Genomic DNA, 14,134 nt, shown 5'->3' with positions numbered 1-14,134 from the left:
TCAAGCTCAAACCGAAATCATTATATTTGCTTGACAACTGCTTCTGCTCAATAGAATTTTTAAAAGTGTGTGTGTGTGTGTAACAATTAACCATCATCTGCGAATAACTCTAGGGAATCTGACCGATAACATCGAAAATCACAGATATCTCGACAAGTAACAGTTGCTGTCATTTTAGGGCCATATCCAGTTCATGCCTTGAAAATGACAGGTTTACAGCATGGTGGGAGAAGCTTAACTTCTCTTTGGGCAATATGTTGAACATTATAGTCTACATAATTGAAAGATACAAAGTCCTAATAAAAAAAGGCTAGAAAGTTCTCATTATTATTTATGCAACCACAAGTCTTTGAAACTAAGAAATATTATTACTTTGTTCCAAGGTCTACATCATAATACCATCACCACTTCTATTTTGAGTCAGTTTCTGAACAACCTGATTGAAAATTTGCGATAATAGGTTCAAAGGTTTATATTCATCATCACTTCCTTGTCAAATTATTCTTTCTGAAACTTTTCAGCATGCCACACAGACTGCCCATGCTGCAGGTGGGATGCTGTTTGTTACTTCATTGTGCATTGTCTCATGCAGAAGAGATTCACTGCCTGTTATCTTGAAATTCCCCCCCTCCCTCCCATGTAGCCTTAAAACACTTTGCCCAAATTAATTCCATGGGGCTACAATGACAATGACACATGGGCAAATGCAAAACTGTGTTATCCCATGGACATGCAAGGAAGTTAAGTTTGTATGGTCTGTCACATGACTTAATGAGCTACAGGAGATCGGCACAAGTCTGGTTTAAATGGGGCTTAATATTTTTATTTTTAAGCTGGGGAAAAATAACTGCTTTTCTGGTGTTTGTACTTGATGTTTTCTCTGTAACAGTTGAATTATAACTGGCAATGACAAACTTCGAAGCAAGGTATGACAAGAATTGTGAATCACGTCACGAAACTGACAGCGTTCATTACCAAATGGTAATCGCTGCTGCTTTTCTTACACATAAATACAAGTTTATTCTCAGAAATAAAACCAGAAGAGTCAGCATGCAGAACAATTATCCACGAACCTATCCCTATGAGAACTTTAAACCGTCAGTACCATCACTCATTTTCCAGCAGATCATCTTGGAATGATTCTAATTGACCCACCTCTCATCAACATAACCCACTGTTGAACTACCTCCTCCTCTTGTATCATGAATCTTTGTATGGGATATAGTTCGTGCTGCACTTATGTCACTGCTGTGAACTAAAAGCTCTCTTCTTAACATCTCTGGAACCAACGTCTTTTAAAATTCTTTACCTTAACGAAGTGCTTACCACCAAAGCCTGCATAATGGTAATATGTTTTTGTTATGCTGGGCATTCATCATTCAATAGAGCACTTTAAAACATCTTTGCTAAAACTATCCATTTGGGTTACAGGTTCCTTGTGATTTCGATGCTTTCCAGGCGACACGAAACCAACTGTTTCTATGGTTCCTACAGCTCTGACACTTTCGTTTACAATTCTTTTTACAGTGCTCTTGCCGACACCACATGGTTCTGGAGCCCATTCTTATGTTTTCCAATGTTAACAGTAGGAGACTACTTTTAAATTCACACTTGAAAAAGTCATAAATGTAAATAATCTGCCTCGCCTGGTTGTGAAGCACTTCACACTTATTGCCGTCGCCTGAGGTTTCTTTTATTCGCACTTAAAAATATACAAGATACATTCACAGCTATACTACTGCAAGAGAAAAAAGGAAAAAAATGGATAATTGAATGATAATTCGGTTGTCGAGAAGTATGGCAACAGTGCAGCACGTAGGAGCGAGATTCTGTGGGACAGATGGGGTACATGACATAGGTGGTGACCTGGACTAGATGGCTTCCCTGACTCATGGCACTAACGTTCACTTCGTTCAAGCTGTTCCAGTGTCATGATCGACCACACCTTGATGGAGCTGTGAGGTGAATGAATGTGGGCTTAGGGATGGCTCTGAGGACAGCCAACTTTGCTCATGTTTCTCTGGTGCCCATTGGCACTATCAACAGGCATTTTCTCCTCAGTATTGCTTTTACAATTACAGTCATTATGACTACCCTCATAGTGTTTTGAGTGTGCATTAATGTCCCTTTCTGTATTTGATCAGTTAAATAATGTAGCTTCATTGATAGATCTTGTTATGGGTTCATTTCCTTGCGTGAAACACAAATCTTCTCGAGATAGATTTAAAGATCTCTCAATGTTTTCTATCCATTGTTTAAGTTCTTCGCCTAGTTGTTCTCTGGCTTCTCGCAAACCTTTATTAAATAAATGGACTCTCAACAGATGGGCTTACTAGCATTGCCTACACCTAAACAGGACTGGGAAGGGAAGATTGGTACAGCTGATTCATGAAAGTAAAGGGGGGTGGATCTCAGGCCACTCATGGTCAAATGCCAGTTGTCATAGGTAGGAAAAGTAGGTATTTTTAGAATAAATTCAGGCAACAGGTTCCCCTGCCTAAAGAGTATCTCCAGCAGTTTAAAAAATACTGAAACAATCACTCACAAGACAGATTTTAACACCTCACATATTACATATAACAGGTGTCACAAAGATAAACAAACCATTGGAAAGAGTAACATGGTGCATTTCACAGACTTTACAATCCTCCATCAAAACATGCAATCCATAAAAAATAAAATAGAATTATTAGAAGTTGAGATCCAATCTTTGAACTGCACAGTAGTTTGTATTACTGAGCATTGGTATAGACACACAAAAATCCAACATGTAGTATTATCACTGTATGAAAAGAAACTCTTACTGCAGAAGTACTTCAAGGGGTGGAGGATCATGCATTTATATAAGAAAAGGAGCACAGTTCAAATGAAGACATGACTGTAAGTGAAGACAAACACTTTGAAATATCAGCTATTGATTTAACAGGGCTTGATATCACCAAGAAATGTATCATTTTGTGTGTGTATAGATCTCCTGGTGGTAGTGTGGACACTTTTTTCAATAAATTAATGTAAGTTCTAGATAAAGTCTCAAGTACAAAGGTCAACATAATTCTGTGTGGGGGCATTAACACCAACAGTAATATCATATATTAATCCAGCAGCACCTTCATAAATATCCTTCAAAGTTTTGGCAAAATCAATAGTGCAACAAGGGTTACTACAATGACTGCATCAGTAATTGACCAAGTGGCCACAAATATGGACAGGGAAAAATGTGATGTAGCTATAAAAGATCTCGGACTATCAGACCATCTCTGTCAAATAACAACAGTAAAATCAGACAACCAATCATTCCCTAAACTACAAGCCTACAAACGACATCTACCAGAAATGAAAACAAAAAATTTTACAAAAGAAAGAGAAAAACAAAGCTAGGATGAAATGTATAAGGAAACCATTGTGAATATGAAATTCTCTAAATTCTCCACATTGTTTAAATTCAACTTTGAAAAGGCATTTCCAAAAGTATGCATGCCTGTATCAAAATCTCACAAAAACAGATGGATAACAGCAGGTATTAAGAAGTCCTCCCAAACACTAACACCTCAGCTCCATGAAACAAGATTCGCAATGATCCAGAATTCTTAAATTTGTATCATAGGTACAGGAAGACCTATAGGAAGGTGCTGCAAAAAAGTCATTTAATGACAAAATATTATATAATGTAGAGAATAAAAGCAATGCAGTCTGGGATGTTATAAAAAAGGAAATGGGGAGAGGCAAACTAATGCAGAATAACATACTGCTAAGAGAGGGGGATGAGGTAATAAATGATCCACAACACTTAGCAAACGAGCATTTTTCAAGTATTGTGGAGAAGTTACAGCAAAAATTCCCTAAAATAAATATAACACCTGTAAAAAATGTTGCAATAAATACAATGATGTTACTTCCAACCACAGAGAATGAAGTCAATAAAACTGTTCAAAAAATAAAAAGTCAGTAGCCGTAGATGAAGTACTAATTGTGTACTGAAACAATGCAAAAGGGATTATACTACGCCCCTTAACGCATATAATAAATGAATCCTTTACACCAGGGACATTTCCAAAGCAGTTAAAACAGGCAAGAGTTGTACCTTTGATTAAGAAAGGTAATGCAGAAGACACAGAAAATGACCGGCCCATTTCCCTGCATTCTCAAAAATAATAGAAGTACTTATGAAAGTCAGATTAATGAATTACCTGAATAAATACAATCTTTTAAGTGAATCAGAGTTTGGTTTCCAAAGTGGCAAAAAATACGGAGTCAGCCATAGTAAAATTCACAAAAGTTGTACTTGATGCTCTTGATGAAGATGAGTGTGTCACAGGCATATTTTTGGATCTTTCTAAGGCATTTGATACAATAGACCACAAGATTCTATTAAATAAATTAGAAGCATTAGGAATAAGAGGAGTAGCTAAGGACTGGTTTCGATCATACCTAACAGTTAGGGTACAAAGTGTAGAGATAATACATATTTCAAATAGATCTAAACATTTAGTAAAACACTTATCAGAACCACAATATTAGGGTTCCACAAGGTAGCATATTAGCACAAAACACAATACTGTTCCTGATATACATCAATGACTCCCCTAGTAGTGTTATTCATGGTGAAAAAATTCTCTTCGCTGATGACAGCAATACTATGGTCACTGAGAAAACAAGAGAACTCGTTGCCGAGAAAGCAAATGAAACCCTCAAGGAAGTTTATGATTGGTCAATAAGCAATAAAGTGGCATTGAACATAAAGAAAACTAGTGCCATGAATTTCAGTTTGAAGAGGAAAAATGACAATGTTAAATTAAATGTAGATGGCACCTCTATAGACTTGACACAAATGCAAAATTTCTAGGAATGAATATCGATTCTCAGTTGAAATGGTGTGAACACATGAAAGTACTAGGAAACAGAATGTCATCAGCATGTATTCCCCTTAGAATCCTATCATCAGTGTGTAACATGCAGTATCTTTTAGTTACATATTATTCACGTGTACACTCAATTCTTAGCTATGACATTCTTTTTTGGGGACCAAACACACAAAATATGAGCACAATTTTCAAACTCCGGAAAAGAGCCATAATAATAATAATAATAATAATAATAACCAAAAATAAGTTACTAATCGAGCTCATTGTAAAAATCTGTTCAAAATACTGGGATTTTAACTGCTCCATGTGAATAATTTACCAGGGAATTATGGAAGCGTCCGATCCCGCCCGTCTGATTTGACCCGTAACGTCACAAATATGGCGGAAACGACCATAAACCACGATTCCAATATGGCACATATAAAGTCGGTATGTACACATTATGAGAACGAAAATACATCGAAAAACAAACACACACACTTTCCACAAAAAGCCTAATGACGCTAATGGGACAAGTGCGGGAACTGGGGTGTTTTTGGGTGGGGGCAAACTAAATATAAACAAATTTAGACACCCACCCCCATACAAACCACACAAAACGATGAAAAAAACCATCATCACAAAACTCCACAAATACCACTAAACACAATATCATCTGGAATCTGACACTTCTCTTGACCTATATAGCTCAACAGCAGCTCCCGATCCCGTAAGTTAGGATCAAACACTTCCCTTGGCCTATATAGCTCAAAAACATCTCTCGATACCAATATCAACATAAACAGCCACACATTGGGATCGAACACTTCCCTTGACCTGCGCACTGTTAATTTTATCCGTCATATCCATTCGTGAACATAAACAACAACCGATTAATTTTACTAAAATTACCACACGATTTACAGCGAACAACACTAAATTAACCTTCACACAAAATCGTTAACTCACTGAAATGAATTACACTACAAACACAGCCGCCACTCGAACAATTCTGGATAATGAACAAAAGCAAACTGAGCCCATTACACCACACAAACGAAAACCCTGAATATACCACCAGAGAGCACAACAAACCGCAACACAACGACATCTACAAACACGCCACACTCACAAACCTAACTCCGCGCTGTCATGACGTCACACACGACAACACCCTTCGTAACGTGTCAAAGCAGACGCGTGGGATCGGACGCTTCTGTCGACCCTTTACCAGTTAGTTGTACACATCAAAAATAATATTGGTAATTAATGCACAAGCAGCTCTGTCCATGACCATGCAACAAGAGAGACTCAACTTACATTTACCAAGAAAAAATAAACATAAAAACTCAAAACAGCATTTTCTACCAAGGAAATATAATTTACCAAAAGTGAGTAAAGAAATTGCAAAAATACACTTAAAAAGGCAGCTAAAAAGTACCTGTTATGCAATACATTTTATACATTGAAGGATTACTTAGATAAAACAGAGTAGGTGTAGGGGTTTGATAAAAAAATGTTATACAAATAAATAAATAATAATAATAATGATGATTATAAAACATCAAACATTCCACATAACACCTTCACTTTATGTTTTTTCCCCTTCTTTTTTCCTTTCTAGATATACTTATCCCCAAGCTATGCATGGCACAATACTAACACCTCTTCCTCTTTCTGAGCTCATCATCTCACTCATTATGGAGGGATGCTGACTCAGTTTTTCAGGATAGCAAGTGGGAAGTTGCAGTACAGAAAATGGCCCAGAGATCACCAGTGTGTGTGTGTGTGTGTGTCAGAGAGAGAGAAAGAGAGAGAGAGAGAGAGAGAGAGAGAGAGAGAGAGAGAGAGAGAGAGAGTAGTGACTGTTAGTGAGATATGAGTGAACAGTGTGGCATTACATTATTTAATAAGTTATTTGTAAAAAAAAGTATTGTATACCAGGAGTAAATATAATGATTGTCTCTAACTAGAAGTCTGTAAATATATGTGTATAAGAAATTAGCTTATTTTATATTGATCTAAACTTGTAAATATTATATATAAAAACAAAGATGAGGTGACTTACCGAACAAAAGCGCTGGCAGGTCGATAGACACACAAACAAACACAAATATACACACAAAATTCTAGCTTTCACAACCAACGGTTGCTTCATCAGGAAAGAGGGAAGGAGAGGGAAAGACGAAAGGATGTGGGTTTTAAGGGAGAGGGTAAGGAGTCATTCCAATCCCGGGAGCGGAAAGACTTACCTTAGGGGGAAAAAAGGACAGGTATACACTCTGCTTGTGTCTGTATGTGTGGATGGATATGTGTGTGTGTGTGTGTGTGTGTGTGTGTGTGCGTGTGTGCGCGCGCGCGCGCTCCTTTTTTCCCCCTAAGGTAAGTCTTTCCGCTCCCCGGATTGGAATGACTCCTTACCCTCTCCCTTAACACCCACTTCCTTTCGTCTTTCCCTCTCCTTCCCTCTTTCCTGATGAGGCAACAGTTTGTTGCGAAAGCTTGAATTTTGTGTGTATGTTTGTTTGTGTGTCTATCGACCTGCCAGCGCTTTCGTTCGGTAAGTCACCTCATCTTTGTTTTTATATATAATTTTTCCCACGTGGAATGTTTCCCTCTATTATATTAAACTTGTAAATACTTTGATATGCCCTATATCCTTGTAAAAAGAGATCTACGAATGAATAAAGATACTACTGCTACTGCTGCTACCACCACCACCACCTTCTTACATGATGCGAACTTTAGTAGCTACTGCAAATTAAAATCTATGTTCACTTAACTAAAATTGTAGATTCTGAATTCTGCAAAATAATTTTTTTTTGTCAAAAATAGCTTTGTGAACATTAACACATTACTGACAAGGACTCAATACCGTTCTATAGTTGGTACCACAAATGATGGTGGTCAAGTTTAGGTTCATTCTGCTTGTTTACATCAAGCATTCTCCAACAGGCAGTGACAATTCTGTAGTGTTCTGAGCACTCTGCTGTGAATGTCTTACGTAACCCGTGTGTTGAACAATCAATGGATTTTTATTCCATTTGTTGAGAGTTGCTGTAGCTGATGGTTAAATGACAAATTCTACAAAAGCAAGAGAGATATAATTTGTGGGATACTCTCATACACCAAGTGCAAAGCATGTGTATGCACTTACCGTTATCCTGTCCATTTCTTCACCTGCACGAACCGCCATTGTTTGTGGATCGGACTGTAGTTTGATCGGTCTTCAAATTCCCTATATTTCATACAGTGAGAATGGTAATTGCTGTAAACACTACCCTCTCATCAGCTAGCAGTATAATACGCCTAGTTATGAACAGATATTCTAACATTTTGTAATTAGCTTTTTGTTGATAAGTACAAGAAAGGTCCCATTTTCTACATGTAATCAGCTCAAAGATACACCCATTTTTTTCGTACAGACATAACATAGAGAAGGTCCAAGTCAAATTGAAGGAGCGAATGCTTCTGGTGTGTATTTAAATCCATTGGTTTTTGTCTTAAGACATAAAAAACCCTCTAGTTGCATTTCTTATTATCCAAAATAGCTTTATATTTATCCCACTATAATGCACAACAGCAATTAAATGAAAAAACGATAGAAAAGTAATAGTTTAAAGTTGTGTTAACATTAAAGCATTACAGCCACCATAGTAGCTCAGTGAGGTACGAGTGGTGAAGAAAATTGCCATTGGCCATGTACAAATTATCCAAGCATTTGACAATGATCTAGCGAAACCATGAAAACAAATCGGATGGGGTCCTGGTCCCTGCTCCCCCTAAAAATGAAAGCTATGGAAATATAATCATCATCATCCTAGGCCTGATGAAAAACAAGTATCACAGTGGCAGCATGCATAATAAACAAATGGTAGAAATCACAAGGTAAACAGAAATCACAAGGTAAACTATTAGTTCCTTGACAAAGCTATGTAGTTAAATGAACTACTAAATATATGGACAGACAGGCTCACTAATACTTTGAAGAGATAATGGGAATGACTACAGACAATAGTTTTTTCCTAGCATCAAATTTATTTTATAATGTGTTCCCAATTTCTTCTTATTTACAAAATTTTAATGAATTTCACTGCATCATTTACAATCTACAACAGAATGTTGCTGCCTTATCATGTAAATTGGACATGAAAAGCTTGGCAAGATATTAATAAAATAATCTTGCATATACAATTAATATGATAAACAGCACAAGAAAAATGTTTATTACTTTATTCAAATTAACTGTAAAAGCAAAATCAGCTACTTTAGGTTCTGAATGTTGCTACACACCCCGAGACTTATGGATTAAACATGAAACATATGACTTTGAGAAATTCATCTGGCATTTAGCTGACATAAACTTTCATTGCCTTTCTAAGAGGCTGCCGGCAAATAGGACATTTCCCATTCTCCCTATGCACTGTAGTAGCACACTGTACACACAGACATAAATGTTGGCATGGCAGAACCACAATACACTTGTCCCTGTCTTGACAAACTACACACAGCCTACTATCTTGTTCTCTTTGTAGTCGTTTAATCAAATCCTCTTTGGAGCTACTCGCTTCTGTTGAATGAAGTTTCACTGCTGGCCTCAAGCGGGAACTAACTGGCTGTTGACTTTGCGTTGAATATGAAGACTGCTCACTGATATCCGATTCATCACTAGATACGTTTGTCTCAGGCTGCCGTCGAATGACTGTTCTTCGAACTGTTGACAGCAACATTTGTAGAATTCTGACTGGTAAAGACCGTAAGAAGTTAAAAGTACACAAAATAATAGTTAGGGCAAAACTGAAAATCTGTGCCTGGTATTTGACAAATGCCACTGATAAAAATACGGCGATCAACAACCCAAGAAGTGCTGTTGATGGTATATCAGTAAAAAATAGTAGCACGCTCCACAGTAATGTATTAATACCATCATATGCAGCACTAACAATGGATGTTAACTCTTCGTAGCACCTGCCAACAGCATAAACAGAAGTTGCCATACAATATACAATGCACAGCGGTACAAACTGAACACAGTACCATACACTGGACCCTATAAGTATAATCGCCTCTTTCAGCAGTTCTGGAACAAATACGATGAAACCGTATAACTTGTTTAAACAACTCCATAGAACACTGACACAAGACACCACAAAATCGTGTAAACTCACAGCGGTCCTCCGTGCAATTTGGTAAGTTTCCGAGGAGACGAGCAATATTTGTGACCAGAAATAAAGTAAAGTACTTGCCGCACTCTTCAGTTTCCAAGAACAATCAATTATAAACACAATAAAATCTTCATACAGCACTTGGAGAACGACAAATAAAGTAATTAAAACATTTCCCACATGGAAGAGAACGAACGTGATGAACTCTACAATAACACCACCTACCGAGAAGCTAAGCCACAGCGTTACTTGAATAAGCTTCCTCAAAGAGTTACAGAAAGTAATCAGTGCATTAACAACTTCGCCTACTGTCCACATTTTCACTTTATTTCCCGTCCCATCACTCGTAACTTCGCACTCACATTCAAATATTCGAAAACACTGCTGCGTGCCAAAGACTCTACAAGCCGGATAAAACAATCCAGAAGCGGTATCAGTGCAGCAAACGACCAAAATAATTTTTTAAGAACAGTTTACTTAAACATGTACCGCCGGGTACCGTATTTGCACGTGGACTTTCAGTCTATTGAAAACAGTCTGAGTCTTTAATAAGTATCCTATGTTTGCTAACATTATGGACATTGTGTTGTACTGTTATTACACAAGCGGTCTAACCCATCGACTACGAAATCGAAAGTGTTAGCATATCGGAAGTTACTGTAAAATGATGCAAAATTCGAGCTTGGGGTAGTAATAACTAAGCTTGGTCAGGTTAGGGATGTTACTGTGGAGGCTTAGTTCTTCGTAAACGATTTTAGATAATGGCTCACCGGTTGCTGACAACTGCAAGAAAGTTGGAAAAGTTGCTGTGGAATGGAATTAGACGTGGCGATATTAACAACTCAATGGTAATGTCTTAGCTATCGCGCATCCTTTACGTAATTCACATTTCGCATTAACTTACTGTTAAAATGGGAGGCTTCTGTCAAAATGACATTCCTGTATTCGTATCAATTAATGTTGTATCGTCTGTGCAAAGAGTCGCTCTTCGTGTAGAAGTAGTTTGTTGTGTTATTAATAGCTTTTATATTGTTGAAATTAAATCAATAGAAAACGTAGTGACTTTGTGTAGGGGCGACATTCTGATTCGTTCCTCCTCTTAAGATGTCTAATCCCTTTCTGTGTTTCTTATAAACGTTTTTCTACTACTCGTTGCGTAACTAGAATGACTTAGTAAGACCCCCAGTTTTGTGCAATTTTTTTTTTCATTACTTGTTGTAGGCATGTATCCTATGTGTAGGGGCGACATTCTGATTCGTTCCTCCTCTTAAGATGTCGTATCCCTTTCTGTGTTTCCTTTAAACGTTTTTCTACTGCTCGTTGCGTAACCACAATGACTTAGTAAGACACCCAGTTTTGTGCATTTTTTTTCCTTCACTACTTGTAAGCATGTATCCTAGTTCCCTTTATCACTTAATGTATTAAGGAAGATTTTTCGTTGATTTGCCGCCATGGTGGCACTTTTTTTTTAGACCTACTGTCATTACCATTAGCCTATTTCTCAGTTTCGGAAATTAAGTAATTGTTTATCATAATTTGTATCCTCCACGTCAGGTTTACGATACAACATATAATAAATGCCATATCTGACGTAAATTTTCTAAATACTCTGCACCCTATCAGTTTGTGTGAATTATAAGTCTTATATAATCTACAGACAAACCTATGTTAATTTTGTATCAGCTTTTGTAGTGTGACCTAAATCATTATTTTAAGTTTTTGACGGGAATACTAGTGTACTCTTTTTTCATGTTTTTTTTTATGAGTCTCTTTATTTTCTATAATTAGAGCAACAAATTTTCTTTTCTGACACAGTGCCCATTGAACTGTTACTCGGCATTTATTGTCAGATAGATTACCCATTAATCACATGAAATGAATCCCAATTCTGTTCAGCAGTGTGTGTGTGTGTGTGTGTGTGTGTGTGTGTGTGTGTGTGTGTGTGTGTGTTAGTCAAGAATTTGCATTTGTCTTTCTGTGGTTGATTTGGGCTTGGATTCTCACAATTGACCAGTCTCTGTCCGCCCGCTAAGAATGATAAGACCTGTTTTATTGGTATTTTCTAGAAAATAGACTAAAATAATGAGTAGCATTAATTAATGTGTGTGATTTTTCTGTAGATGGTAGTGACAAATGGTAGAGTCATCTGGATATTTATAATTCATGAACCTTTACTCTCTAGCAAGGGCAGTTGTCTAAAAGCAAACAAAATTAGACGATGAAATAATTATTGCATTAGGCCAGATACTGAACAATGACGTACCTCTCACTGGTTGCCCACTGTCATCTGCAGGGAGCACATTGTTTTCCTTGTAGCTACAGGGATGGCAGTACAATTGACTCTGCAGCGTTACTGTATTCTTTTAACACCCATCATGAGCACTGCAATTGGAAGTGAAGCTGTCGCACAAATTCCTCTTTAATTGTGAGTGCAGCATTTGCATGACAGTTGTTAGAGGACTGTGTTAAGATAACATGGTGAAAGTTTACTACTCGAGCATATACATTCTGTGTGGTTGTGGAAGGAATCCGATCAGAGAAATTTTGGCTGAAGATTGTGTACGGGTAGTGAATGGCCACTATGAGTGATGTTTCAGGAGGAACCTAAAAGATACAGATTGTGTGAATGCTGGTACTTGCAGTAGAGATTTCCACTTACAGGCTTTTTTTGTACTGGATGAGTCTATTTTCTGTAATTAGAACAACAAATTTTCTTTTCTGACACAGTGCCCATTGAATTGTTACTGTGCATTTATGGTTAAATAAATTACCCATTACTCACATGATGTTCAATCCCTTGTGACACAAATAACTATTATGTCTGGAACCGAATCCTTTCATTAAGCCACCACTGCTCCCTATCCTACAGCCACTTACTCCTGCAGGTCTGGGGGGTCAGAATAGGCCCAAGGTATTCCTGCCTGTTGTCAGAGGCGATAAAAAAAGTATCTCACACTTATTGTATCTGTGAGTTCAGGTCCCATTGTATGATTTGTCCTGCCACTTCAAAAATTCTACAGAAGTGCGGGCCATAAGGGGAAGGATGCCCTTAGATTCGATCTCCTGAATCTCTTGTCTTGGTTTTGCATCTCCACTTACAATTCAACTATTTGGGCGAGGACACTTTCCAGGGCATGTCATCTTTTCTGTGTCTCCTGTACTCTTTCACCCTCATGACAATACTGGATTTCTCTGTGCCCAATGACCAGCAGCCAGTCTGTTGTGGTGGGGACGTCATGTACCTATTTGGTGGTAGCCCCCTGACAACACAGGGATTGCACTGCTGAAGCCTGAGCTGTAAACTCCCCATGTATGCCAAGGAGTAGATGCCTGTCTTCATGGGGCATCAGGACTCCCAGCAACGGCCATCATGCCAGTTGACCTTTGCTGTGGGTGGGTGGTGCCCATGGGGAGCCCCCCTGATAGGAGTGGGTGACATCAGGGTGGATGACCCGCATTGAAGTGGACTAAGTCATCTCTTGCTGGTGACTGTACGGCACCAGCAATCTCTAGGAAGGGTAAGATCGAATACAGTGCCGACAGGAATGACTCCCGAGTCTTTTCCCTCCCTCACTACACCACGAGAGGAACATAGTGCTACAGAACGGAAAGAGCCATACTTGCCTCCGCTTTTAGTCTGTAGCAGAACTGATGGGGACTCTTTTCTACCTACGAAACCTCAATTTTTCGTTGACCACCTTGAGGATAAGTTTGGAGAAGTGACAGCACGGTCAGAGATGCGAAACGGTGGAGTCTTGATCCAGACAGCATCCCCCAGCCCAATCCCGAGTGTTACTCGCCTGTGACAAGCTGGGTGATATTCCTGTTTCCGTCACTCCCCATAAAGGCCTCAACTTTATCCAGTGGATTATTTTCCATCGTGATCTTCTCTTGTCGGTTGACGATGAGTTGTGCGCCAATTTAGAACGGCAGGGTGTTCATTTTGTCCGGTGCGTTTACAGGAGACCCAAAGACTACAGTATTGGTGCCTTCATCTTGGCCTTTGAGGGTGATTCATTGCCTGAAAAGGTCAAGGTGGTGGTTTACCTCTGACGTTAAACCATACGCCCCTCCCCCTATGCAGTGCTTTAAGTGCTGGAAGTTCAGGCAAATGTTTTCCCGCTGCAC

At 38.4% G+C, this 14,134-nt stretch overlaps 2 protein-coding genes across 2 annotated transcripts in view; one reads left to right on the top strand and one right to left on the bottom strand.

Moving 5' to 3' along the window:
• Positions 1-9,057: 9,057 nt before the first annotated feature.
• Positions 9,058-10,429, bottom strand: LOC124782868. Its single transcript, XM_047253978.1, has one exon. It carries the CDS (start codon positions 10,322-10,324, stop codon positions 9,191-9,193), a length of 1,134 nt encoding a protein of 377 aa, XP_047109934.1. The 5' UTR covers positions 10,325-10,429; the 3' UTR covers positions 9,058-9,190.
• A 140-nt stretch (positions 10,430-10,569) lies between these two features.
• Positions 10,570-14,134, top strand: part of LOC124782852 (AFG3-like protein 2) — a 198,091-nt gene continuing 194,526 nt past the window's right edge. The window contains exon 1 of the mRNA XM_047253977.1: positions 10,570-10,854. Coding sequence (XP_047109933.1) covers positions 10,768-10,854 — 87 coding nt within the window. The 5' untranslated portion in view covers positions 10,570-10,767. The remainder of the gene's footprint in view (positions 10,855-14,134) is intronic.

This window comes from Schistocerca piceifrons, chromosome 1 (assembly GCF_021461385.2).
Source record: "Schistocerca piceifrons isolate TAMUIC-IGC-003096 chromosome 1, iqSchPice1.1, whole genome shotgun sequence".
NCBI lineage: Eukaryota > Metazoa > Arthropoda > Insecta > Orthoptera > Acrididae > Schistocerca > Schistocerca piceifrons.
Note: the sequence above shows the minus strand (reverse complement) of the source record. Positions and strands in the feature narration are given on the sequence as shown.

Coding starts and splice junctions, on each gene's coding strand:
- LOC124782868 (XM_047253978.1), bottom strand. CDS start 10,324: ATGTGGACAGTAGGCGAAGTTGTTAATGCACTGATTACTTTCTGTAAC.